A 24396-nucleotide genomic window follows, 5' to 3' on the forward strand; every position below is an offset into this window, starting at 1 on the left:
AAATTCAGTAATCATAATATTAAAATATTAAAAAGAGTAAAATCGGTAACCGCATGTATAATTTATCCGTTTTTATTTATGTGGGTTGTTTTTTTTTTTTATTATCTCGGGACTTTACTAAAATAAAAATAAATAAAATAAGCACATAGTGGGTATAGTAGTCATGTGAAGCAAAAAAAACTGACACTGAGTCTGTGAGTCGAGTGTGTGTGTCGGCGTTTATACGCATCCCATACTTGCTCTCGTGACACATTTTCTATTTCGCGCATATAAAATAATCCATCCTCTCCTCTCCTCTCCTCTCCTCTCCCAACTCTAAAACATGAAACCCATTTCCTTTTCTATTTCTCATTTCATCTTCTTCTTCCTTCTCCTCCTTTCTCATTTTCCACTGTTTCTTTCTAGCTACCATGACTACCCTCTCGCATTATCCAAGTCCATTCTCTTCTTCCAAGGCCAAAGGTCCGGCTATTTGCCCTCTGATCAAACCGTCAACTGGAGAGCCAATTCCGGTCTCAATGACGGTTGGACTTACAATACTGACCTCACCGGAGGATACTACGACGCTGGTGATAATGTCAAATTCGGGTTTCCGATGGCATTTACTACTACTATGTTGGCTTGGAGTGTGATTGAATTTGGAGACTCAATGCCTCCGAATGAACTCAGGAATGCTCTGGTTGCGATTCGTTGGGCTACTGATTATCTCCTCAAAACTGTTTCTCAGCCTAATCGGATTTTTGTTCAGGTATTTTTTTTTCCCGAATTCGCCTTCACACTCTTTGTTTGATTTTAACCACTTTTGGAGTAGAGTAACTGATTAGAATTTGAATTCAATTATCTTTTCCAATCGGTTTATTTTGTTTTACTTTTTTCCAACTTAAGAAAATCGGATGAAATCAAAATAAAATAGTTCCTGATAATGGCAAATTCGCTTTAAAATGTGTAATAGCCTATGCACAGAATGTGTTTTTTTAATGCTTATACTTTTTTATTATTATTTGTATTTTCATCAAATCTCATCAATAAAATGCTTCTCCCTTGGGATTTAAAGTCTGCACTAATAAGTAGGTGTTTCTGACTATGATTACTTTTTTATTATTTTTATTTTATTTTTAAGACTTTCTTTTCGGTTGTTGGGTTTTTATGATTTTAAGTTTTTTTTTTTTTTAATAATAACAAGGTAAAGGTTATGCTTATTTTGTTTTTAGGTAAGTCTTACTTTGTATGTTTTCATCATTGGATTAATTTTATTTTGTCAAAAACAAAATAACCATAGAAAGTACCATCATAATAATAATAATAATAATAATAATAATAAGCCAAAAACACCAAAAGAAACAAAGAAAAAACCAAGGAACAACTACTCTATTAAAGTAAATACCAATCCTTTTTTTTATCCTATTACTTAAAGAAAGACATACCAGGTAAAAAATAAATAAATATGTTATGCTATTGAATTGTTCAAATTCTTTATTCTATTATAATTATATAAACCTTCTTCTTTTATATTTTATATTTTCTGTCACCTCTATATTATGCGGTTGTTTTTTTTAATAGATTTTAGTTAGAAAACTTGAAAAGTTTGATAGGATAAAATTAAAATTGAAAACCTGTGAAGTTCATGAACTTAAATTAATATTTGCCTATTTCTTTTCTTACGTATAATATGTCTTTAATCGGTATGAGTTATAACTAATACTAGTAACATTTAAGAATTTAATAAATAAAAAAGTTATTAAATGTGCCTTGGCAATTTTGGTTGTAAAATGTGTAATGAATTGAATTTATGAAATTTTGTATGGATCGTTGACCTTATTTGGGTATTAATAAAGGGGTTAGTTTAGGTCCATGAATTGGATAGGCGTGGTAGTTAGATTTGTTTAGTATGTCCCTTCAAAATGGTAATTCCCTTGCAAGAGCGTGAAATTTGGGTATCATTAAAAAAAAATATATATGTTTACATTTTACACCATTAGGAAAATAAATAAATTTAATTAATGATGTTAGTATTTAATGAAACGACATATATTCGAATGGACAGTATGAGATGCAAATGGACAGTTTGTAATGGGGAGATGTGCGGGTCCGTTATGTTGTCCAACAATAAGAGAATGTGAGGCCGAATCTCTATTACAGGAGTAAGGAATGTGGTTTTCGAATCTGATGCTAAACAAGTGATTGATGCAATAAATTTTAGTTCTGTTGATGATTCTGAATTTGGGGATAGAATTATTCAAATACGATTGGTTCTAACATCAAATGACTCTTACTCAATCAAATGGATACGGCGGCAAGCGAATGGAATGACACATGTGTTAGCATAGTCTTCTCGTTTATCCACTTGCCCTTCATTTTTTAATTTATTACCGAATTCTGTTTCTATTTCATTGTTACAATTTTACTGTAATTTGGCTCATTAATTCATTGTTTTTTTCTTTTTGATTCAAAAAATGAAAGGGATATATATTACCAAATAATACAGTAAAACCTCTATATAGGAATACGTTTGGGACCGGACAATTTGTATAACAATTGGGAGGTTATTCTTATATAGAGTTTGGTACCCAAAAAAAAAATCAACACTTAAAGTTTATAAATTTAACAACAATAAGAACTCTCTAATTGGAAGAGTTTTGAGTTTAGTTTAATAAAACAAATTAATGTTTAGCATATCAAGTCTACGAGTTTTATTTCCAATACCTAAAGAATTGGAAGAGTTTTGAGTTTAGTTTCCAATACATAAAGAAAAGAGTTTTATGGGAAAATGGTAAGAATTTATAGTTAAAGTTGGAATTTGTGTGCCAACTCATATTTAATCTCAATAATTTTTAAATTTTTTAATAAATTTTGTTTAAATCCTTAATACATATATACATTATTTACATAATTATTCCTATATAGAGGTATAGTTTCTAAAGGTGGGACTTGAATTATGTATAACAATTAATATTTGGAAGGTTATTCTTATTTATAATCGGCCCAAGTTGGGACCGAAATTTTTTATAACAAATTGGAGGTTATTTTTATATAGAGTATTCCTATATAGAGGTTTTACTGTAATAGGTTAATAACAGTGCAAATAGTAAGGAATTAAAGTCCCATAGTTGCAGGGGATGATAAGTAAAATCAACATCACCATTTTATATGTTGGAATGAGAGCCACATGTATCTACGTATGGTGTATTGTTTGTTAGTTATACAATACAAGGATAGGTAATAATTAATGTAGATAACCATTTTTTGTGGTTGGATGACACCACTTTTTCCTGCCTCAAAGTCCGTGAATAACATACATCACCCTACCCTGCTTTATCTTTTGTCTACTCCATGTTCACTTGCAGCCTATCTAGGGAATATTCACTTCTCTAATCTTTTTTACTTCCTCCTGACATATAGGCCTTGTTTGGTAAAGAGCGTTTTGGAATAAAAAGAGCGGTTTTGACCAACTTTAGAGGTTTGACCACTGAAACCGCTAATTGAAGTGTTTGGTGGAGAGAGGTTTGGGATGAAAACGCTAATTTAGAAAAAACTCTTAAAAGGAGCTTTTTCAATTAGCGTTTTGCAATATTAAAATTAATGGACTTCTTTAACCTTAATAGATAGTCTCCCTCTTCTCCTGCGCCAAAATTAATGCCTTTATTCGTCTTTTTGCACAAACCGCTATTATCAATCAGCTAATTTTTACCAAACAGGTCTACATAAACCGCTAATCAAATCAGCTAGTCAAATCAGCTAATTCCCAAACAGGGCCATACTCTTTGGTAGGCTAATCTAATCTCATTAATAATTTATTGGTTTCTTTCAGGCCTTTTTTTGCTATTAAAATGTGCTGCTACACACACTAGTAATTGAAAATGAACTCAAAATCTATCTTAAATAACTCAAGTCTTTAAACTAGTTTATTATGTCATTTAAAGTCATTAATATATGTGATGCTGATGCATAGGTAGGAGATCCAAATGCAGACCATAGTTGTTGGGAAAGACCAGAAGATATGGATACACCTAGAACCGTGTATGCAGTAGATGCACCCAATCCGGCATCAGATGTTGCCGGTGAGACTGCAGCAGCTTTGGCAGCTTCATCCATGGCGTTCCGGTCATCAGACCCAGGATATGCTGAGACTTTGTTAAGAAATGCTATTAATGCCTTTGAATTTGCTGACAATTATAGAGGAGCATATAGTGACAACTCTAATATTAGAGATGGTGCTTGCCCATTTTACTGTGACTTTGATGGTTATCAAGTAAGCAAACATGCCCAATTTCCTTTTTTTCTTTTTTAATAAAGGACAAACTCCACAGCACGTGCTTAAGCATAGATCATTCACATGTGCTGCCTATAGTTATGGATAATGCTTAATTAAACTAGTAATATTTGTTTTGTTGTATCTCTATATTTTATAGGATGAATTGTTATGGGGAGCAGCTTGGCTTAGAAGGGCATCTACTGCTGATTCTTACCTTAATTACTTGCAAAATAATGGCAAGACACTTGGTGCTGATGACAATATTAACGAATTTGGATGGGACAACAAGCACGCTGGTCTCAATGTCCTTGTCTCCAAGGTTTGTCTAAGCTTTACTCTTTTTTTTTCCTCACTAAATCCGGGTTTAAACTTGTAAACAACCATCTAACTCGCTTAAAAAATATCTCAAAAGAGGAAGATTGTTTCACACATAGGCTGGGCTGATCTAATTGGGCTTGACGCATAAATACCTTCTTCAAAACCTAATTACACCATACTATTTTCATATTGGGCTCGGGTCGGGTTGGACCAGGCTAAAGAAACTAATTCCCAAGTCTAGCCTAGCACACTCAACTAATATATTTATACTTAACAAATAAACTAAACTATAAGATTATAAACTACTAAAATCTAGTTAATTAATTCAACAAAACTAAACAAACATAATCTTAAATAAAAGAAAAATTAATGAAATAATGAAAAACTATATACAACATAACGACGGGCTAAGCTTGTTTGGCTTTTTGAGATAAATACCAAGCTCAATCCATTTAATGTGCGGACTTGAGCCGGGTTTAACATCAAATGTTCAAGCCCAATCCATGAAGGGTGGATTGGCCTTAGTGGGCCTTTGAGACAATTTCAAGCCAACCCATTTAATATGCAGACTTAGGCCAGACCAAACATCAAATATGCATGTCCAACCCAACCCTTTGAAGACAGACTGAGAAGGCCCATGAATAGGTCTAGGATCCATATAGCAATGTGGAAATCTAATACATTCCCCTCACGCTAGAACCATTTGGAATGTTGAATCGGTATTTATAGGCAGGGGCGGATCCAAAGGGGGGGCTTGAGATCCACTGGTCGCCAGAAAACGCTTATGGAAATTATGTAAGGATTTTTAATTTTTTCTATGTAAAAACACACACACACACAAAAAAAAAAAAATCAATTTAGCATCCATAGACTACCACAAACACTCATTGCTAATGAATCCTGGATCTGTCATTGTTTATAGGTGATCCAACCTTGAATATGAAAGTCTGGTATCATGAAAATAAATATACAATCCACAATATTGGAATATGATAGTATATGACTAATCAGGTCCCCTTATACAACAAATTAAGACTTATATTGTTGCTTATATATGTAGGAAGTCCTAGAAGGAAAAATGTACACATTGGCATCATACAAAGCATCAGCAGATAGCTTCATGTGCACACTTATACCAGAATCAACTTCTTCCCACATAGAATACACTCCTGGAGGCCTCATTTACAAGCCAGGAGGCAGCAACTTACAGCATTCTACTACCATTTCCTTTCTCCTCCTTGTTTATGCTAACTACCTTGAAAAAACCTCCCAATCCCTCAACTGTGGCAACATTAATGTCCCTCCATTCTCACTTCGTCAACAAGCTAAAAAACAAGTTGATTACATTCTTGGAGATAATCCTCTGGGATTATCTTACATGGTTGGATATAGCAACAATTATCCTCAACATATTCATCATCGTGGCTCGTCTATACCTTCCATCAAAGATCATCCTGAATTCATAGCTTGCAAAGAAGGGACTATTTATTTTAACTCAAGTAATCCTAATCCAAATGTGCATGAGGGAGCCATTGTTGGTGGACCTAGTAATGATGATTCTTATGGAGATGATCGTGCTGATTTTAAGAAATCTGAACCTACTACTTATATTAATGCACCATTTGTTGGTGTGCTTGCTTATTTTGCTGCTAATCCTAGTTTTGGATGAAGTAGTATTGCATATTGGTGATTTTTTTGTACATGATTTGATATTGATTGGAGAAATTTAGGAGGATAGGTATGAAAAAAGGAAGTATATCATGTTGTCTCTCATCTTTGCGGGAAGTAAAGAAGGAAGAGGCTTGTTATAGGGGTGTTCAATTTTGGGATTGAATTACAAATTCTCATTGTAATTTTGAGTTTGAGCTGTAAAATCCCAATTATATCTTCGTTGAAGGAAATGAAAGTTTTCAATGTTGTTTTTCTAGCATGTGTTTTTTTTTCTCTGTTTTGTTTGCTGGGCTAAAGCCTTCCTTTATTTTTATATATATATAAGGTTATATACTGAATTAACTAGGAAAAGGAAAAAGCATAATGACACTCCTAATCTTTTTCCTTTTTTATTTGTTTTTATTGCGAACACATTAACTTCATTTGTAATTGCACATATTATTATTATTCTATCTTTATCAGAAAAGTTAGATGTAAATATAAAATTTGAATTAAAGTACTTCATTAACTTTATTTGCATTTTTTAAGGAAACTTGGAGATTCAATAAACATTGTAAAAGAGATCATTGAAAACTACCAACCTTAAAACACCTTGGAATAGAAAATGAAATAAAAGGATTAACATTGAAACAAGCACTCTAGCTAAAGTATGAGCTACTTTATTAGCTAATCTAGGACAAAAAGAAATAACAAAATCAGTCCGAATCATATCCTCGCAATCTTGGATTAGAACCCAAACTCGGATATGTCATGATTAGAACTGTTAAAGCAATCAGTTGCAACTTTTGAATCCATTTGGAAATTCACCGCCCCAATATTCAGTTCTAACACCCGTTTTAAACTTTTGAGCAAGGCAAAAGCCTACCTTCACAGCAAAACTACCTTCCTCGAGCTACAAATTTACCAAACTCATCCCTAATAACAATCCCCCAACCTTAGCAATTATCAGCAACAAAAATAGATGCATTCAGATTACAAGTCAAGTGTCCAGGAGCAGGTTTCTGCCAAGAAGTAACTGGGGAAAGATGAGTAGTAGCCAATGGACACTGCTGAAGCTGCTATTCTACCTAGGCAGTCACGAAATGGTGACCTTGAGAACTCTTCCCTTTCCAGAGCACATCATTATGTTTACCCCAAATCACCCACAACACCACCGCCATCGTACTGGCCAGTCCGAATGTCGAGTTTGACATAACTATAGAAAATAATCTCCAAACGCAGTCAACATCCCAAGCAGGAGATAAACGCATTGCTTGCCAACAATGCACAACATAACACTGCATAAATAGGTGTCGAACATCGCCATCATAGAGAAGACAAGACAGAGGAACAATCATCCAACGAGCATCCAGCCTCGTATGAGTTGGTAAAGAATTAGTCACCACCATCTTCCATATGAAAAACTTGATTTTAGGAGGAATATGAAGCTTCCAAAGCTTATAGCATCCTAAATTTTCACCTCTAAAATGGAAATGATTTTCATAGGCTCTATGCCCCAATTTGGAAAAATAGACATCGTCCTTCATATAATGCCGATAACTTGAAAGAATGGATATCTCTATAGCCAAGTTCTCCGTTACAACGGGTGTTATACAAATGATTCCAATCAAACCATCTCCTCTTTTTCCCATCTCCTTTCATACCCACCAAAAAGAATTCATCATACATTGTCGCTCATCACACAAAGAATGAGACAAAAAGGAAGCACTCATATAATATGTAGGAAGTGCTTGACCTATAAATTTCAACAGAATATCCTTCCCAACATTAGGAAGGAATTTCACCCGAGCTACTAAACCTCTTTCTCAGCTAATCCTTCAAAAAACTAAAGATCCTTGTTTTAAACGTGCTAATCAAACAAGGCAAGCTTAGACAACTACTAGTATCCAAAGGGTTAACATTCAGCATAGTACAAATAGCGTCTTTTAAATGTGCCTTCACATATGAACTAAAAAAGATACATGACTTCTGTAAGTTGATTGCTTGACCTGAACCCTCCTCATAGCCTCGAAGAATATAAAAAATAAACCTATTTTCCTTCAATGATGCATTGAAGAAAAGAAAAGATTCATCCGCAAAAAGCAAGTGCAACACAGATGGGGCTATGTTATGAATACAACAACGTGAATCGTACCTTCACTCTTTGCTCTATACAGAAGTTTGGAAAAAAAAACATCTGCACACAGAATAAATAGATACGGTAACAAAATATCACCTTGCCTCATGTCTCCCCACAAAGTAATTAGACCAATAAGATCACCATTAACAGCCACGAAATACGAGACTGTAATCACACAAAGCATAATCCAGGAAACTCAATTTTCAGGAAAGCCCATATGAATCAAAACCCCTTTAAAAAACCTTGATTCACTGTGTCATAGGCCTTACTGATATCAATATTAAAGACTACATTTTCATCATTACCCCCATTGTGATGCTTTATAAAAGGAAGAGATTCAAAAGCTCAAACATATTATCAATCAAAAACCTTCTCGGAACAAAAGTACACTGACTCTAAAAAACAATACCAGCCCAGATGCATTTAAGAATGTTAGCTAAGACTATCTTATAAAACATTAAACATATAGGCTTAATATCCTTCATCTATTCTAGACTATCACATTTTGGAATAAGAACTATAACATTGTCATTAAGATTAGCCGAGAATTCACTTCTACTCAACCAACCAGAACAAGAAAGAAAGATGTCGTTACTAATAAGTTCACCAAAATGTCGAAAAAACCCAGAATTCAAGCCATCTATATCAGGGGATTTATCAGCTTGCATTTGAAAAACAACAGTTTGAAACTCTTCATAAACAAAGCGAGAAACCAATATATCATTCACATCAGCAGTCACAAACACATTAATCACAAATACATAAGCATGGTTTACTAGCAAGATCTTTCTGGTGCCTGAGATAAAATAGAAAGATGAGTAGAAAGAGTTCGTTGACAAACGCCCCCACTCCAATACCTAAGTTAGTAGTGTATAAAATGGAGTGCTTTAGCAATGAGAGAGCAATTACTGAAAATGTGTGTGCATACCTTGATTGTGGGATATTCAGGCGTTCTTATAAGGATTTTACCATCATAGGAGCTCCCAGATGACCATTAGGCAGGTGAATTTCTACTCATTTTGGACTTATTAGATTCTAGACAAATATGAAGGAATGTAGTCTCAGTTCGATACGGAAACCTTCCTATTGGCTTACGTGACAGGATAAAAAGTGGTACCTTTTTAGTTAAATCATACAACTTCCCGTGTTCTGGTTATGCTAGCCTAAGATGGTGACACGTATTATGATATTATTCGACATGTTATTAGATGCCTGTCCTCAGTTTCTAGAAGCTCCACTAGGGCTTCGTTAGCTATAACATCTGTAAGGCTTTTTGTTTCATTTTCTTACTGGAGAAATGACTCAGAATCATATGACCTATTGATGTGTTATCCATGATTTTCCCTAGTGGATCATTACATCGGATGATGTTGTAACTAAGAATTAGCGTACAACCATTTTTAGTAAACATTATTAACAATGCATGTTTGACTCCACATGAAACTTGACATATGTAAGCCTAAAGTCTCAGGCTAGTAGGTGAATAATGTAGCGGTTTGCAAAGATGTGCCATCGTTTGAGTGACTGCTTCGTAATGGCGTCCTTTTTTTTTGTGAGTGCTTCTTTATAAAATGGATTTATTAGGAATGTTTCAATTTTCCGTTTTATAATCCTTGGTCATTTCATCTCGTAAGAAATTCTTCCCTATAATCTCTTCTCTATTAGGCAGTCACGATAAAATCAAACATTTCCTCTTTTTTATAGTCACATGCATTCTTCCTCGTCTTTAAAAGCCTAAAAAACAATGGACTATTTGTGCTCTTTGAAGTGTGATCAGATCAATTATCTTAAGTTAGGATAATTAACAAGATCCGTTGTAGTCTAGTCGGTTAGGATACTCGGCTCTCACCCGAGAGACCCGGGTTCGATTCCCGGCAACGGAACTTTTTTAATGTTTTTCTACTATAGTGTTTTTTCCCTGAAACTACGTCGTTGGATTCATAGAGGCAAGGCAACTTCCCAAATCCTAAACGAAAAAGAATAGGCGTTGCGTTTCTTCTATCTATACCTCTCACCCTCTCCAATTCAACAAAACTTTTTCTTAATCTTCTAAACCAGGTATGTCTTCTTTCCGCTTCTCCATTTGCTGTAGGGTTTTCCATGATTTCTCTATACTGAAATTTCCATGGTTAAAGTAATTCGATTGAGGAATCGATCGAAAGTTTATTCTTTTCTGCTCTCTCTGACTTTATTTTTTGGCCAACTTGATCAAATTTGTTCAATTTCAGTTTCGTAGAATGTTCAATTTTCAGCGGAAACTTGTGGTAAAATGCTTGTATGAATATTTCTTTTAGAAAAACTTTACGTAATCTCTGTTGCAATTGCTATCCTTCAATCGTCGCACTTTAGTTCTTCCATGAAATACAATTATGTAATTTTCAGTAAATTGCAAGTAACCCTATTTCCTTTTTTGCATACCCGGTGTTGAATGAAGTAGCTAGGTCCACTAAAAGCACCCCCTTTAGCTTCTCCATGGGCATAGGTATCAATTTCTAACACCATAACACAAATTATGGGATAGGTGTCAATTTCTAACACGATAACACGAATTAGGGAGACAACCCTGACATATATATATATATATATATATATATATATAACATAACATAACACGACTTTGACACGATAACCCTAGATTGCCGCCCTACAGTGTAGGAACTGCATTTTTTCTTTACTGTTGCCGTGCTGTGATTTCTTCAGCTATCATTTAGATGGTAAGAGTTAGGCACTTGGTATCAATGCTGCTACCTTCTATAACCATTTCTTTGGAATGTTGAAGTTTATATTTCTACTTTTGTTACATTTTTCTTGTCTTCGGAACTGTTTTGTTGCGTTTTCCCGTTAAAATACTCGAGTTTTGTTTATGTTACACTTTTGATTCAGTTGTTCTTTTCACCTTTCAGCTTGTATATATCAACTAACATCGGGGATGTCCCTTGTTTGTATATATTGTTTTCTGCATATGTTTAGCGATGGCTTCTGGTGATGATATGGTTGAGGGCTCTATTTCTTCTCTTCTTGTTGATTCATTGAAGTTTAATAATCAGAATGGAGATGATCTTTCACCCGAAGACATAACGTGGGCTGATTCGTGCCTGGTTAAAGATCCAGATATTTCAGATGGCGACTGGAGTTCTATGAAAGACGCCTTAATAGAAATCCTTGGTTTGCAACATGATTCTGTTGCTTCACATGACTCCTCTGCACCTATGACTGATGGCTTTTTCGGAGGAACTGATATTGAAATGCTTCAATCTGCAAAACCTGTAATCTTCGGAGCAACTGATATTGAACTTCTTCAATCTGCAAAACCTGGAATCGCCATGTTCTTTGGAAGAACTAATGATGAGACTGTTTCCGTCCAAATTAACAATGAAGAATTGGAGACGGTCAATGATGAATTTCCACTCAAGGAGGCTGAATATTATTGTCGGGATCTATCAGAAACTTCACTGAAAAATGCTTTTCTACCAAATTACAAGGAGGACATCCAGGAAGTAAGGGAATCCATGAGTTCAGAGAATGGTAGTATCAGTTCTTCAACATTTGAGATTGAACCGTGGACTCAGGAAATCTTTAAGGTCTGGGATTTGGGCATTCAAGCTGAAGAAGACGAGCTTTTTAAACAGTTGAACAAGGCACTTGCAGAAAGTTCAGATCAATTGGTGACGCCATCAATTACTGATGATTCAATGGCATATAAAGATTTGAAGGAACAATCACTTGATGACTTAATTACTGACCTTGCAGATCTTTCTTTGAATAGGCAATTCTAATTAGAAAACAAGCATTATTTTGACATTTACGTACTGATTTCTGCTACTTAGTATAGCTAATGATGCATGTTTATTATTTAATATAGTAAATTCAAGTATTTCTTCATGGGGTATGAAATGGAACCCAACATTTTCATTATATTAAACTGATATTGAACATTTAAATGATGTCTACATGGCTCTTGATACATGGATGAGCTGATCTGGCAAGCTATAGGCCGTTGACATGGAAACAAAGACCATCAATTTGGCAACTTAAACTATAGCCATTTAATCAAAATGATACTAAAAAACAAATAAGTGAAATTAGAGCCTCTTATTCATAAAATCTCTCAAACAAACCCTTCATTTAGCTCACAGTATATGGTGAATATGAGCCATATGAACCACTTGTACAATCTGCCATGCTATCATCCACATGGCAGAACGTGATTGGCCAATGCACAACAGCCTTAAATATGACATCTTACGATAACACACAAAAACAAATATAAATACAATGAAAGCTTATCACATGTGTGGTAAAGAGGGTCTAACTTAGAGAGGAGATAAGATTTTAGTTTGTGTGTAAGGCCCTTATTATACTCACTTGAAGTTAGCCTCTTCATCCAAAACCACCAGAGCTCCAAACAGAGAAGAACACTAAAGAAAATATGGCCTCAGCTTCACTACTCAAGTCATCACCAGTCCTTGACAAGTCTGAGTTTGTTAAGGGTCAATCCCTCCGCCACGCTTCTGCTTCCATTGTCCGGTGCATCGCCCCATCAGCCCTTACCCTTCGTGCTAGCTCCTATGCTGATGAGCTCGTCAAAACCGCGGTATGTCAATCAGTTTTAAGTAAATGTAAACAACAAAAAGATAGTAGCTGAGAATATTATTTATGATAATGTCTTGCTGGTATGTAGAAAACTATTGCATCACCCGGCCGTGGTATATTGGCCATGGACGAGTCAAATGCAACCTGCGGGAAACGTCTTGCATCAATTGGGCTAGAGAACACGGAGGCTAACCGCCAGGCATACCGTACCCTTCTTGTCTCGGCACCCGGTCTTGGTCAATACATTTCTGGTGCTATTCTCTTTGAGGAAACTCTATACCAATCAACCGTTGATGGAAAGAAGATGGTTGATGTTCTCGTTGAGCAAAATATTGTTCCTGGTATCAAAGTTGATAAGGTAATTAATGTTTGCTTGTCAATTCAATATCCTTATCAGAATATCTTGATTGAAAACATTTAATCAAAGTACTTAATTGGTTATTAATAGTTTAAGTTTGATGTGATGAGAACAACAGGGTTTGGTGCCTCTAGTTGGTTCCAACAATGAATCGTGGTGCCAAGGTCTTGATGGTCTTGCCTCCCGGACAGCTGCATACTACCAACAGGGTGCTCGTTTCGCCAAATGGTACCAAATCTTACTCTTTATTTATCATGAAAATTAGTTTATTAACTAAGTTTCTAGTGTAGTCAAATACAGTAGCACCTCTTTGTATTGACAGTACAAACAACTTTGTTTTTGTTGATTAATTAGGCGTACCGTTGTGAGCATTCCCAACGGGCCTTCTGCTCTTGCTGTAAAGGAAGCAGCCTGGGGTCTAGCTCGCTATGCTGCTATTTCTCAGGTATAATATTGAGTTATTGAACTCAAACTCTGGCTAAAATGAAGAATCATTTCTATTGACTAAAATGTTTATTGATCGGATCGAATAGGACTCCGGATTGGTCCCAATAGTCGAGCCAGAAATCCTGCTCGACGGAGAGCATGGAATAGACAGGACATTTGAAGTAGCTCAGAAAGTGTGGGCTGAGGTTTTCTTCTACATGGCTGAGAACAATGTGATGTTTGAGGGTATACTTCTGAAGCCTAGCATGGTCACTCCCGGAGCCGAATGCAAGGAGAGAAACACCCCTGAACAGGTTGCAGACTACACACTTAAGCTCCTTAAGAGGAGAATCCCACCATCAGTCCCCGGAATCATGGCAAGTTACTTCAATTGCCTCATTTTAACAGCATATATCCCTTTAATTTTGTTTTTATGTTATAGTAACTTGCTCTTTTATGTAACAGTTTTTGTCTGGAGGGCAATCTGAGGTAGAGGCAACCTTGAACCTGAATGCCATGAACCAAGCTCCGAATGCATGGCACGTGTCCTTCTCCTATGCCAGGGCTCTCCAGAACACTTGCTTGAAAACATGGGGTGGAAGACCAGAGAACGTGAAGGCAGCTCAGGATGCTCTTCTTCTCCGTGCCAGTGCTAACTCCCTTGCTCAGCTAGGAAAGTACACCGGTGAGGGTGAATCCGATGAGGCAAAGAAAGGAATGTTCGTTAAGGGCTACGTCTACTAAGCTCTTAATTTCTATTAAATGAAGGATAAATTTGAAGGCAATCAATTAATTAATTTCTCACTGTCTGTTACTGCTGTTTTTATAGCCATGGAGACTATTTTTGTTCTTTGTTACTTGGTACTTTTAGCCACTTAATAAACGTGTTAATGATGAGATTAGTTAGTGTGTACTCATATACTAAAATGCTTCTTCAATTTATGCAATCATCTAAAACTTCAACAACCTAAGGTAGCTAGTCCTTTTATCAATGATTTTCCAAATCATCCATCCTGCTAAAGCTGCAATAGTTGGTCAATCAGTTGGCCTATCACAGGATGACATGGACATGGAGCAACAAACATTATCCCTTGGATAAGGCAATGACAAATAATTATAGCGTCATGTTGCCATAGATATTATCACAAACCTTGTGGAGGCAATGGAGGAAAGAAAGTTGTTTGATTTTGGTCTAAATCTTCCGGTGTTTTAGACCGACATCCTATATTAATATCAATTTGAGTTGGGTAAGATAACCATGTGAAATATATATCACACAACACGATTATGGTAAGATAACCCATTTTAACATCCCTATTGAGAGGTTTAGATTGTTGAGATATATGCCGAATTGGGTGAGCTGATTAGCACCTCTGAAGAAATTGAAGAATTTAAATGCAGATATTAATTCTGCTCAACGGTGATGATGGCTTTCATTTAATATTTGATATAACAAAAATGTTTGTAAATGAACCTCAACCACTTTAACGAAGATAATTGAAAGACCAGTTCTGCCAGTAAATGAACCAAATGGTAACAGTTATGTCATTACTTGAATACAAACTTGTATTGCTTTAATATACAGGCTGAAATTCTACTCATCTAATCATATATCTTTACACAAGGAATCAAAGCCTATACCACAGAAAATTAACACCAGAGTACAGAGCAAGTTGTGCTCCTTGATTTCTCACCAGGCATCCAAAAATATCTGCACCCACAAATTGAAAAGTAGACATTAATCTCAACCACTGGAAAGCTCAGAAATATATATGATCAGAGCAAGAGATTTGGTGCCAAGTTGCTATTTGCTTCTAAACATCTTAAGTTATGGTTCTTATCTCAGTATTGCCTTCTCTGCCAGGTAACAATACTATAAGCACTCTAGAGTTTTGCTAATCCCCAACTTTATGCAAATGCAAATAAATAGCCCTAAACCAACTCAAAGGCTCAATCACTGCACAAATTTAGATCACCATATGCTCCCATAATAAAAAAAAAATTGATCTAACAAACTACAACAGCCCCACATCTAATACATGTATAGAGGAGCGACACAAACAATCACTCTCATGGGCAATGTCATCGAGCATAGTGAATATGCAGGCACTTCTACAAAAAAAAAAAAAAAAAACATCCATCAAGCAAATAGGATAACTATTATTATGTACAACCAGAATTTTCAAGTATCCACAAGGAACAAGTAGCTAACTCTTAAGCAAATAACAACTTAACAAAAGGTGGAATCTAGAGGCTCCCTCCAGCATATGGACTTGCAAACATTGCATATTCACATAAAGCCAACTCCAGATGACCAGCTATACCCTGAATCAAGACAGAATGCATGTGGATACCGACAATTTAAAAACCCTCAAGGTTTCTGATTTTGTCCTTCAGCCAAACAATGGTCCCAGTCCTATCAGCCAACAATCGTCTATGACCATAGAAGATGTATGGACTATATTGTCTAGTTCTGTCCATCAATCAAATAACTTTTCAGGAAAAACTATTCAGAAACTTGTCATCAACCATGGAGGACTGGCCTTGAATTCATTTTATTGGAACTTGTTAACGTAAACAAATAATGCATATTCGATCTGGTTCCAACTCTGATATGTGAACAAGTGAGACATCTCCAAAGAAGAAGTCTACCAATAAAAGGAAATGCAATAGAAGTGATTTTCCTTTGCATGTACAAGCAGCATTGATTACAACCAAAGCATGAGCCAGCGGTAAAACATGAGTCACCCCTAGAGTAAACAGCTACCTTAATCCCTTCATTCAGTTGGTTTTGCACACTAATACATAAATTCATATGTAAGATGAAGCCTGGCCAGATAAACTACCTCCACCTCACATATACTCCAGCTTTGCTTACATTATAGACTCAATACAGTCAAAAATATATATGTAGCAGTTCAGTTGTAGGTAAGGTCTTGGAGCTTCTGGCATAACATTTTATCAAAAACATCTTACAGGTGATAGAGCTCCAAAGTTTCCAGCATGAGATCTTATCAGAATCGGATTCTCAATGCTAACTTAAAAGCTTTCTCTTTTCAATTTACTTCCAAGTTAAACTTGATAATCAACATCATGTTTCCAAGGTAATTAGAGTTTAATACAAGTTGTTTAGTACACAGATTATACCTCGTTATTTTTCAGTCTCTCTTTTGAAGGATCCAACAGGAACCACATTTGCAGATTCATGATTAGTGCCACTCATAACATCTATACCCTGTTCCTTAAGGAAAAAATGGGCATTTAATTTGTCAAATTGTAAGAATAAGACAGAGTTAATAAAGTCTACAGCTCTTAGCAAGCACATAACTACAAAAATTATGGCATACAACTTAACATCGAGAGAGTCAAGGAAACACAAGTACCTGATTAGCTGAATTTTGCCCATGTATCCGCTGGGGCCTGGCGTTAAGATCAATTAATTTATTGTCGATCTTGCCATCACAGTTTGTGTTATTCTCCATCACTGGAACAGGAGACAGTCTGTGATTTTGCATATTTTCTCTCATTGAGACTTTACGTTGCTGATTTTGGTTCCTCTTTCCTTCATTTTGATCAAGAGGCTGCTGCCCTAGTTGATCCAAACACCCAGATTTATCACCTGGAAACTAAATAACACAATAAAGTTGATTTCAAAATTTGGAAACCTTTATGACAGAAAGGATAAAAACTAAGTTTTCCTGTCTAGAAGCACAAACCTCAATTCTCTGCCTTAACAAGAGATATCTCCGATGGGTTCTTTTACCGCCGACATGCACAATCATATCACATTGCAGACAGAGGGAACTACCATCTATCTCACAGTAAAAGAAAGCTACACACATGTTGCAAGGAAACAATAAACCACAAACTCTAGCACAAAAGTTTTAAGAAATGCACATTTTTGCAAAAAAAAAAAAAAAAAAAAAAAAAAACAATTAAATGTTAAAATCCAATACCAGGTGCATTTTCACATATGTCACAACGGGGCACATCACTAGGATCAGCAAGCCCAACACGTACATGTCGACTAGCAAGCTTGTTACACAAATGAACCTGCAAATCCAGTGCACAAACAATACATGATGCTGCATTAAGATAAACATTCTCTAAAGATGCAAAGGAAAAGTTAGACTTCGACAAGCAGGCCATCATATTACTAAAGCAAAAACTTTTTCATCAGAAAATACCAAATAGTAAATAAAGCCCAAACAGGGTGAAATATAAGCTTTAAATAGATCTTTGAATGCCTAGTTATGTCTTGTTTCCAAATGAGGTCCTTGGCCAATATTGAGAGCCCTCTTATCATGAAAACTTTCATATTACCAATCTCGATCATGTTACCGGTTACCCTACCAGAACACACCATAAATTCATAATGTCTTTCCGTAAAAATGATCAATTTACAATAGCCCTCTCTCCGTTGGGCAACTCAGAACTCCAGTAAATAAGTAAAGATAACCAACTGGCATTTTTAACCTAGACAAGGAGAACTTCAATCATTGACCACTAACTAATGTTTACCCTTAAAAGGTCAAATTACCTAATAAAGAAGCAAGTGTTGAAGCCATAAACATAAAGACCACCATTGCTTCCAATGAATAAGATCGCAGTCTACAAGAGCAAACGCTCATGCCATCAGAGAAACAGAAACAGGAAAAAAAAGAAAAAAAAATCTATGCACAATAGTAGAGCACGAATCACAAGAATTAGGCAGGATTACACCACTGCAGAATCAGGATTCCACATATAAAAATAAAAATATAGCTTCTGAGTTTGAAAAAGAAGATTTGCTCAAATTAAGTCGTTCAAAATTTACACACACAAAAAAAAAAAGAATCCATAAGTTAACCCAATAAAACTCGACAACAATCACGAAATCAAACAGATTTTATTATCTTACCTTCTCATCGCAGGAGCGGCAGAGAGCAGCTTCATCAGCAGCGCAGAAAAGTATGGCGGCCGCACTTTCACACACATCACAAAGTGTTCGCATTTTTTGTTAAACTGAGCAAATTGTATTATTATGGTTCAATTGGTCTTCATTTCCATTCTTATCTTATCTTCTTCAAAGTCATTGATAAGTAAAGAATGATTGTACGAAGAGCAACAGGCAAAGTAAGAATTATTAATTCGGGAAATCCTAATTAAGAATGGGAGGAGCAGAGGGTATAAAAATAGAATAAGATAAGAAAAGGACGCACAGAAAAGCAAAAAGAGGAGAATAAAGAGAAGCACAGCACAGAGGGAAAAAAAAAAATGGAGGCTGGCCTGGCTTCTGCTTCAGCAAAAGAAACTGGAGAGGAGAGGAGAGAGAGAGAGAGAGAGAGAGAGACAGCAGAAAAGAAAAGAAAACAAAAGGAAAAAAAGTTTCAACCAAACTTTTAATTTTATTTTTTATTTTTCATTTTTTATTTTTTTATTTACTGTCTGTTCTTTGACACGTGGGACTCGTATTATGTTTCCAATACGATTACAAACTTCCAAATTTTGTTAGAAGAAGTATAAATTAACGCCCCCCAAATTTAGTTGTTACCGTTTCCATATTGGTATTTTTGGCTTTGATATATTTTTCTTTCAAAAACTGTTAATTGATTTTTTTTCTCCAATCAAAACTGAAGAGTAGTGGGTACGTAGGATTTTCGGATCTTAGAGAATTTAATATCTCCCTTTAGGTAAATAAGGGTGGAAGTTAATATCAAAACCACATATTATGGTGAGTCGAGTTCTCAAAGCTAAATATTTTATGAATGATTCATTTTTTACCTCCAAATTAGGCAATAATCTTAGTTATGTTTGGAGGAGTGTGTGGGAGGCTAAGTTGGTTCTTCGGAAAGGCTTGCGATGGAAGATTGGAGATGGGGCTGATGTATCTGTGTGGAATGACCCATGGCTTAAGGATTGTATGGATTTTAAGGTTCAATCCCTTATCATTGCGGGGTTTGAGAACTTCTGAATATCAGATTTAATGGTCGAAGATATGCGTGTATGGGATAGGGGAAGGATTGAGGGTGTGTTAAATCCGGATGAAGTTGAGGAAGTGTGTAAAATTGTATTACCATATCATGCGCAGCGGGACTGTTTGATTTGGAACTGGACTAAGGATGGGGTTTACACCTCTAAGTCTGGGTATAAGTGTTTGCAAGAAACACGAGTGACATAGTGGAGGATGGGGGCATGGAAGAGGCTATGGAATTTGTTTATTCCGCCTAAGTTTAAGTTGTTCCTTTGGCGGCTTTGTGTACATTGCTTGCCAACCCGATGTCGACTCAGCGGAAGAAATGTTGGTGTTCCCTTAACTTGTGTTTTATGTTTGCAGGCTTATGAAGATGACGAGCATCTGTTCTTCTGGTGTTTATTTGCTGATACTTGCTGGCGAGTGGCGAATGTGGCTGAAAATGCATATCAAGATGATACAGTTAGTGATTGGTTCTTGCGGCTCTGTGTTCATGGGTCGGAGGAGGCTGTCACTCGGGTTGCTGCTGTATTATGGACGGGTTGATACGTTCGAAATACTGTTTTATGGAATGGAGGTGCAGCAATTGCCACTGCTGCTGTTAATGCGTCGGTTCAATACATTCAGGATTGGCGGCAGTTCAATATGCTGGGTTCTCGATCGGTTCGACCTGCTGTTTCTGCTCCAACGCGATGGCGATGTCCGGCTGCTGGTGTTCTAAAATGTAATGTTGACGCCTCATTATTTGCACAGGAGAAACTATATGGTTCAAGGGCTGTTATTCGCCGATCCGAGGGTCAGTTTGTGGCGTTACGGTCTTCGCACGATGTGGGGCTTGTACCTGCGAGCTTGGCGGAAGCCGTCGGGCTAAGACACGCACTTGTGTGGGTAAGCTCCCTTAATTATGATCGCGTTGAGTTCGAGGTGGATGCTAAAGCTGTAACGGACAGTCTATTCTCGTCTAAGATTGATGTGTCTGAGTTTGGAATTGTTATTAGTGATTGTAAACATCTTATCGCTCAAAAGCCTAATTTTCGGGTTTCGTTTATTTCAAGATTAGCGAATGGAGTAGCTCATGCTGTAGCTAAACACGCCCTTTCCAATGCTAATACTTATGTTTCTTTCTCCGTCCCTAATTGGTTAGAGGACGCGCTATGTAAGGATCGTTTTCATTAATTCAAGTTAACAGGTTTGATTCAAAAAAAACTGAAATTATAAAAATAATTAATGCACGACAATTTGAAAACCCTAAATATGAAAAATATACGTTTTTATTATCGAAAAAATTATGAAAAAATGCACGGCAATAGACCAGGCGGTCACGGAAACTGCATGGCAATAGGACAATCATTTTTGTTGAACGCCTAGTCTATTGCCATGCATTTTTTCATAATTTAAAATATTAATATAATAAAATCAAAAATTTATTAAAATTCAATATATATAAAAATTACAAAGAAAAAAATAACTTTTAAATTAAATAGTTATTGGTTTTATTAATCATTTACCACATAAATATAATAAAATAATAAAATATATATTTTATAATTTAATTCTTTTAAAAGTTGTGCGCAATGCACTTATATTAAACAAAAGAAGATTACATTAAAGAAAAAGAAAAATCTTCAACCCACCCCACCCCATGTGATTCGAACCCATGACCTCTAGGATGGGTAAATTTCATCTATGGTGTACAACCTTTACCCTAAATCACACTTTGGTGTACAAACTTCACTTTGTCACACTAATATATACTTACTTAGGGGTGACCTCCCACTGTGGTGTACAGCAGGTAAAAATGACCGGTCAACGCTTAGTCAACGCGCCACCTCAGCTTTGACCGGTCAAAAAGTAAAAAAATCCATGAATTACTTGTATACCCTTATAAGGAATACTTTTTTTTCTTTATTAATTTTCTTTTTCTCCCTTTTCTTTTCTATTTCTTACGCTCTCTCTCTCCTCTCTTTCTTTCTCTTCCGGCTCCGAATTCTTCGTCCTCCACACAACACTATTGAAATTATGGAAGTTGTGACTTCCTACATAATAATTCAATATTCTATTGAACCTCTCCTTCTGCTCTTCCCCATAAAAGAACTTATTCCCTTTCATCACTTGTTCCCCTCCATTAATTTCATCTTCTACAGCAACAGAATCAGATCCTTTCACTATGGCTTCTGATTTTGAAGTTCCATCTACCTCATTGTCCACACAAGCTGCAGTTTCCTCTCTACTATCACATATGGAATCAGCATGTGTATTATCAGCAACAGCATTGTCTATATCCTCACTGGTTCCAGATTGTAAAGTTGCATCTCCATTGTTCGACGAAATGACTGTTCCAGAAACCACAAACTTCGATTCAGAACTGCTTTCCCACGGCGCCAATCACCTTCCGACCTCTCTCTGAACACTCAAAACACTTCGAAAGCTCACTATCAGACCCTAAAATAGCCAGAACACTCTCCCTAGCAGGATAGGAAGATGGATCAAGAGCAAAAACAGGAATCAGATACACATACCTCCTACGATCGCAAAATTCCTTGGAATTAAACGACCCCGTCACTCGCTTGTACCCAAACATCTTAAACTGCGATGGAAGAATCGAATTCAATCGTTCAATAAGTCTAGGAGGGTTGATGTAGAAGCGGCCGGGAAATCCCTGTCCCACGGCGCTCACGCCTTGTCAGTACGAGCAGAGTGAGCCCAATCATACCGCTTGGGGTTGCCTCGGTCTTGCTCAGGGACGACACCTGCGTGAAAGAGGGCTTCTTCGAGTTCACCTTCGATAGTTTTGGCGCCTGGATTTTTCTGTGGAGGACGAAGAATTCGGAGCCGGAAGAGAAAGAAAGAGAGGTGAGAGAGAGCGTAAGAAATAGAAAAGAAAAGGGAGAAAAAGAAAATTAATGAAGAAAAAAAGTATTCCTTATAAGGGTATACAAGTAATTCATGAATTTTTTTTACTTTTTGACCGGTCAAAGCTGAGGTGGCGCGTTGACTGAGCGTTGACCGGTTATTTTTACCTGCTGTACACCACAGTGGGAGGTCACCCCTAAGTACGTATATATTAGTGTGACAAAATGAAGTTTGTACATCAAAGTGTGATTTAGGTTAAAGGTTGTACGCCATAGATGAAATTTACCCCCTCTAGGATCATAGGTAAGCTTTCAACCAATAGGCTAAGAGCTTCACCACATATATTTTATAATTTAATTTAAATTATATAATTTAATAAATTTTTAAATTGTATATATATTTAAAGTTTTTTTTTAAAAGATGTTTAAAATTTAAACTTTATTAATATTGAGCACATAAAATAAATGTTTTATGATATTCATTTAAATAAAAAATAAATAATTAGATAATTAAATAATATTAAATTATTTGATTTATGATATATGATTATATATTTTTAAATGGTTAATAATAATTATAAGTTAAATTGTGATGCAGTGGTAAGCATTAGTGTTTACCTTAAAAAAGTTTAAGATTTGAATCTTATTAGGGATAAATTTCTATCATTTTATAAGTTAAATTTACACTTTTTAAAAAATATTAGAATCAAAAGTGGTCCTTATCTCATTTTCCTTTTACCTGTGTTTTTTTTTAAAATAAAACTAAATAATATAAATTCTTTTTGTAGAAAAAAAAACAAAACATGATTTAATAAATAAATAAATAAAAGATATTATCCAAAATAAATAAATATAGAAAACATAGTAAGTAGGAGTGTATATATATATATAACTCTTTCATTCTAATACAATACATATACTTTAATTGCAATAATTCATGCATTATTTGGATTAACTATGTAATGGTATAACGTTAACCATGGGGAAGTATAAGTTTTATGTTTAATTTGATAAAAAAAAAAAAGACTAATAACAAAATTGAAGTATAATCACACAAATTAAAGATGATATGATAATTCCTACCAAAAAAAGATGATATGATAATGAATGTGAATAATTGGAATTAGGATGATATCCAAGTTAGGTGATTATTAATATTCGTTTGTTTCCATTTTACGGAATTGTTTTTTACTTTTTAATTCTAAATAGAAGATAAAAAAAAATATTGATAAAATTCTGAAACCGCTGATTTTAGTAAATAAAACAACTACTATCCATCATCTATCAGCAAATATGAACAGCTGAACCAAATATGCTATCTTTCTCCTTAAAAATGGATTATCAATCTATCTTTCTATGAGGGCATGTTTTTTTTTCTGATTTAAGGTATTTAAGTCATAGGCCCTGTTTGGGAATTAGCTGTTAGCTGTTAGCTGATTACATTAGCTGTTAGCTGATTACATTGGCTGATTTGACTAGCTGATTTGACTAGCTGTTTGTATAGACCTGTTTGGTAAAAATTAGCTGATTGATAATAGCGGTTTGTGTAAAAAGACGAATAAGTGCATTAATTTTGGCGCAGGAGAAGAGGGAGTCTATCTATTAGGGTTAAAGAAGTCCATTAATTTTAATATTCCAAAACGCTAATTGAAAAAGCTCATTTTAAGAGCTTTTTCTAAATTAGCGTTTTCATCCCAAAACTCTCTCCCAAACCTCTCTCCACCAAACACTCCAATCAGGGGTTTCAGTAATCAAACCTCTAAAATTGATCAAAACCGCTCTTTTTATCTCAAAACGCTCTTTACCAAACATGACCATAGTATAATTAAATTAAATTAAGTTAGTATCTTTTAA

At 35.5% G+C, this 24396-nt stretch overlaps 4 protein-coding genes and 1 non-coding gene across 7 annotated transcripts; 4 read left to right on the forward strand and 1 right to left on the reverse strand.

Annotated features, from left to right (window-relative positions):
- Positions 1 to 242: 242 nt before the first annotated feature.
- Positions 243 to 6461, forward strand: LOC136221889 (endoglucanase 24-like). The gene is made up of 4 exons (XM_066009362.1): positions 243 to 748; positions 3950 to 4249; positions 4410 to 4571; positions 5631 to 6461. The coding sequence occupies exons 1-4, from the start codon at positions 323 to 325 to the stop codon at positions 6237 to 6239; spliced, it is 1497 nt and encodes a 498-aa protein (XP_065865434.1). The 5' UTR covers positions 243 to 322; the 3' UTR covers positions 6240 to 6461.
- Positions 6462 to 10170: 3709 nt separating this feature from the next.
- Positions 10171 to 10243, forward strand: TRNAE-CUC (transfer RNA glutamic acid (anticodon CUC)). The gene has a single exon. It is a non-coding gene; the product is annotated as a tRNA-Glu (tRNA).
- Positions 10244 to 10307: 64 nt separating this feature from the next.
- LOC136222053 (uncharacterized) lies at positions 10308 to 12295 on the forward strand. The gene is made up of 2 exons (XM_066009525.1): positions 10308 to 10418; positions 11331 to 12295. Exon 2 carries the CDS (start codon positions 11333 to 11335, stop codon positions 12134 to 12136), a length of 804 nt encoding a protein of 267 aa, XP_065865597.1. The 5' UTR covers positions 10308 to 10418; positions 11331 to 11332; the 3' UTR covers positions 12137 to 12295.
- Positions 12296 to 12643: 348 nt separating this feature from the next.
- Positions 12644 to 14639, forward strand: LOC136222052 (fructose-bisphosphate aldolase 2, chloroplastic). Its single transcript, XM_066009524.1, has 6 exons — positions 12644 to 12954; positions 13042 to 13311; positions 13430 to 13539; positions 13666 to 13756; positions 13845 to 14114; positions 14203 to 14639. The coding sequence occupies exons 1-6, from the start codon at positions 12790 to 12792 to the stop codon at positions 14479 to 14481; spliced, it is 1185 nt and encodes a 394-aa protein (XP_065865596.1). The 5' UTR covers positions 12644 to 12789; the 3' UTR covers positions 14482 to 14639.
- Positions 14640 to 15259: 620 nt separating this feature from the next.
- Positions 15260 to 19067, reverse strand: LOC136224577 (B-box zinc finger protein 19-like). 3 transcript variants are annotated; one of them, XM_066012942.1, is made up of 6 exons: positions 18638 to 19067; positions 17694 to 17790; positions 17454 to 17569; positions 17121 to 17363; positions 16885 to 16972; positions 15260 to 15448 (listed from the first exon to the last, which is right to left on the reverse strand). In XM_066012942.1, exons 1-5 carry the CDS (start codon positions 18728 to 18730, stop codon positions 16889 to 16891), a joined length of 633 nt encoding a protein of 210 aa, XP_065869014.1. In that variant the 5' UTR covers positions 18731 to 19067; the 3' UTR covers positions 15260 to 15448; positions 16885 to 16888. The 3 variants fall into 3 exon arrangements, with proteins under 3 accessions (XP_065869014.1, XP_065869013.1, XP_065869015.1); XM_066012941.1 differs by having other exon boundaries at positions 16885 to 16978; XM_066012943.1 differs by lacking the exon at positions 16885 to 16972.
- Between the last annotated feature and the right edge of the window lie 5329 nt (positions 19068 to 24396).

This window comes from Euphorbia lathyris, chromosome 3 (genome assembly GCF_963576675.1).
Source record: "Euphorbia lathyris chromosome 3, ddEupLath1.1, whole genome shotgun sequence".
NCBI lineage: Eukaryota > Viridiplantae > Streptophyta > Magnoliopsida > Malpighiales > Euphorbiaceae > Euphorbia > Euphorbia lathyris.

What these genes read in the sequence shown, in the direction of transcription:
- LOC136221889 (XM_066009362.1), top strand. Translation starts at nt 323, where the DNA reads ATGAAACCCATTTCCTTTTCTATTTCTCATTTCATCTTCTTCTTCCTT. An exon ending in CTAATCGGATTTTTGTTCAG is followed by an intron (nt 749 to 3,949) that starts GTATTTTTTTTT and finishes GCTGATGCATAG; the next exon opens with GTAGGAGATCCAAATGCAGA. An exon ending in GTGACTTTGATGGTTATCAA is followed by an intron (nt 4,250 to 4,409) that starts GTAAGCAAACAT and finishes TATATTTTATAG; the next exon opens with GATGAATTGTTATGGGGAGC.
- LOC136222053 (XM_066009525.1), top strand. Translation starts at nt 11,333, where the DNA reads ATGGCTTCTGGTGATGATATGGTTGAGGGCTCTATTTCTTCTCTTCTT.
- LOC136222052 (XM_066009524.1), top strand. Translation starts at nt 12,790, where the DNA reads ATGGCCTCAGCTTCACTACTCAAGTCATCACCAGTCCTTGACAAGTCT. An exon ending in GCTATGCTGCTATTTCTCAG is followed by an intron (nt 13,757 to 13,844) that starts GTATAATATTGA and finishes CGGATCGAATAG; the next exon opens with GACTCCGGATTGGTCCCAAT. An exon ending in CATCAGTCCCCGGAATCATG is followed by an intron (nt 14,115 to 14,202) that starts GCAAGTTACTTC and finishes TTTATGTAACAG; the next exon opens with TTTTTGTCTGGAGGGCAATC.
- LOC136224577 (XM_066012941.1), bottom strand. Translation starts at nt 18,730, where the DNA reads ATGCGAACACTTTGTGATGTGTGTGAAAGTGCGGCCGCCATACTTTTC. An exon ending in GCCGCTCCTGCGATGAGAAG is followed by an intron (nt 17,791 to 18,637) that starts GTAAGATAATAA and finishes CTGGATTTGCAG; the next exon opens with GTTCATTTGTGTAACAAGCT. An exon ending in GGCAAAATTCAGCTAATCAG is followed by an intron (nt 16,979 to 17,120) that starts GTACTTGTGTTT and finishes TTTTTCCTTAAG; the next exon opens with GAACAGGGTATAGATGTTAT.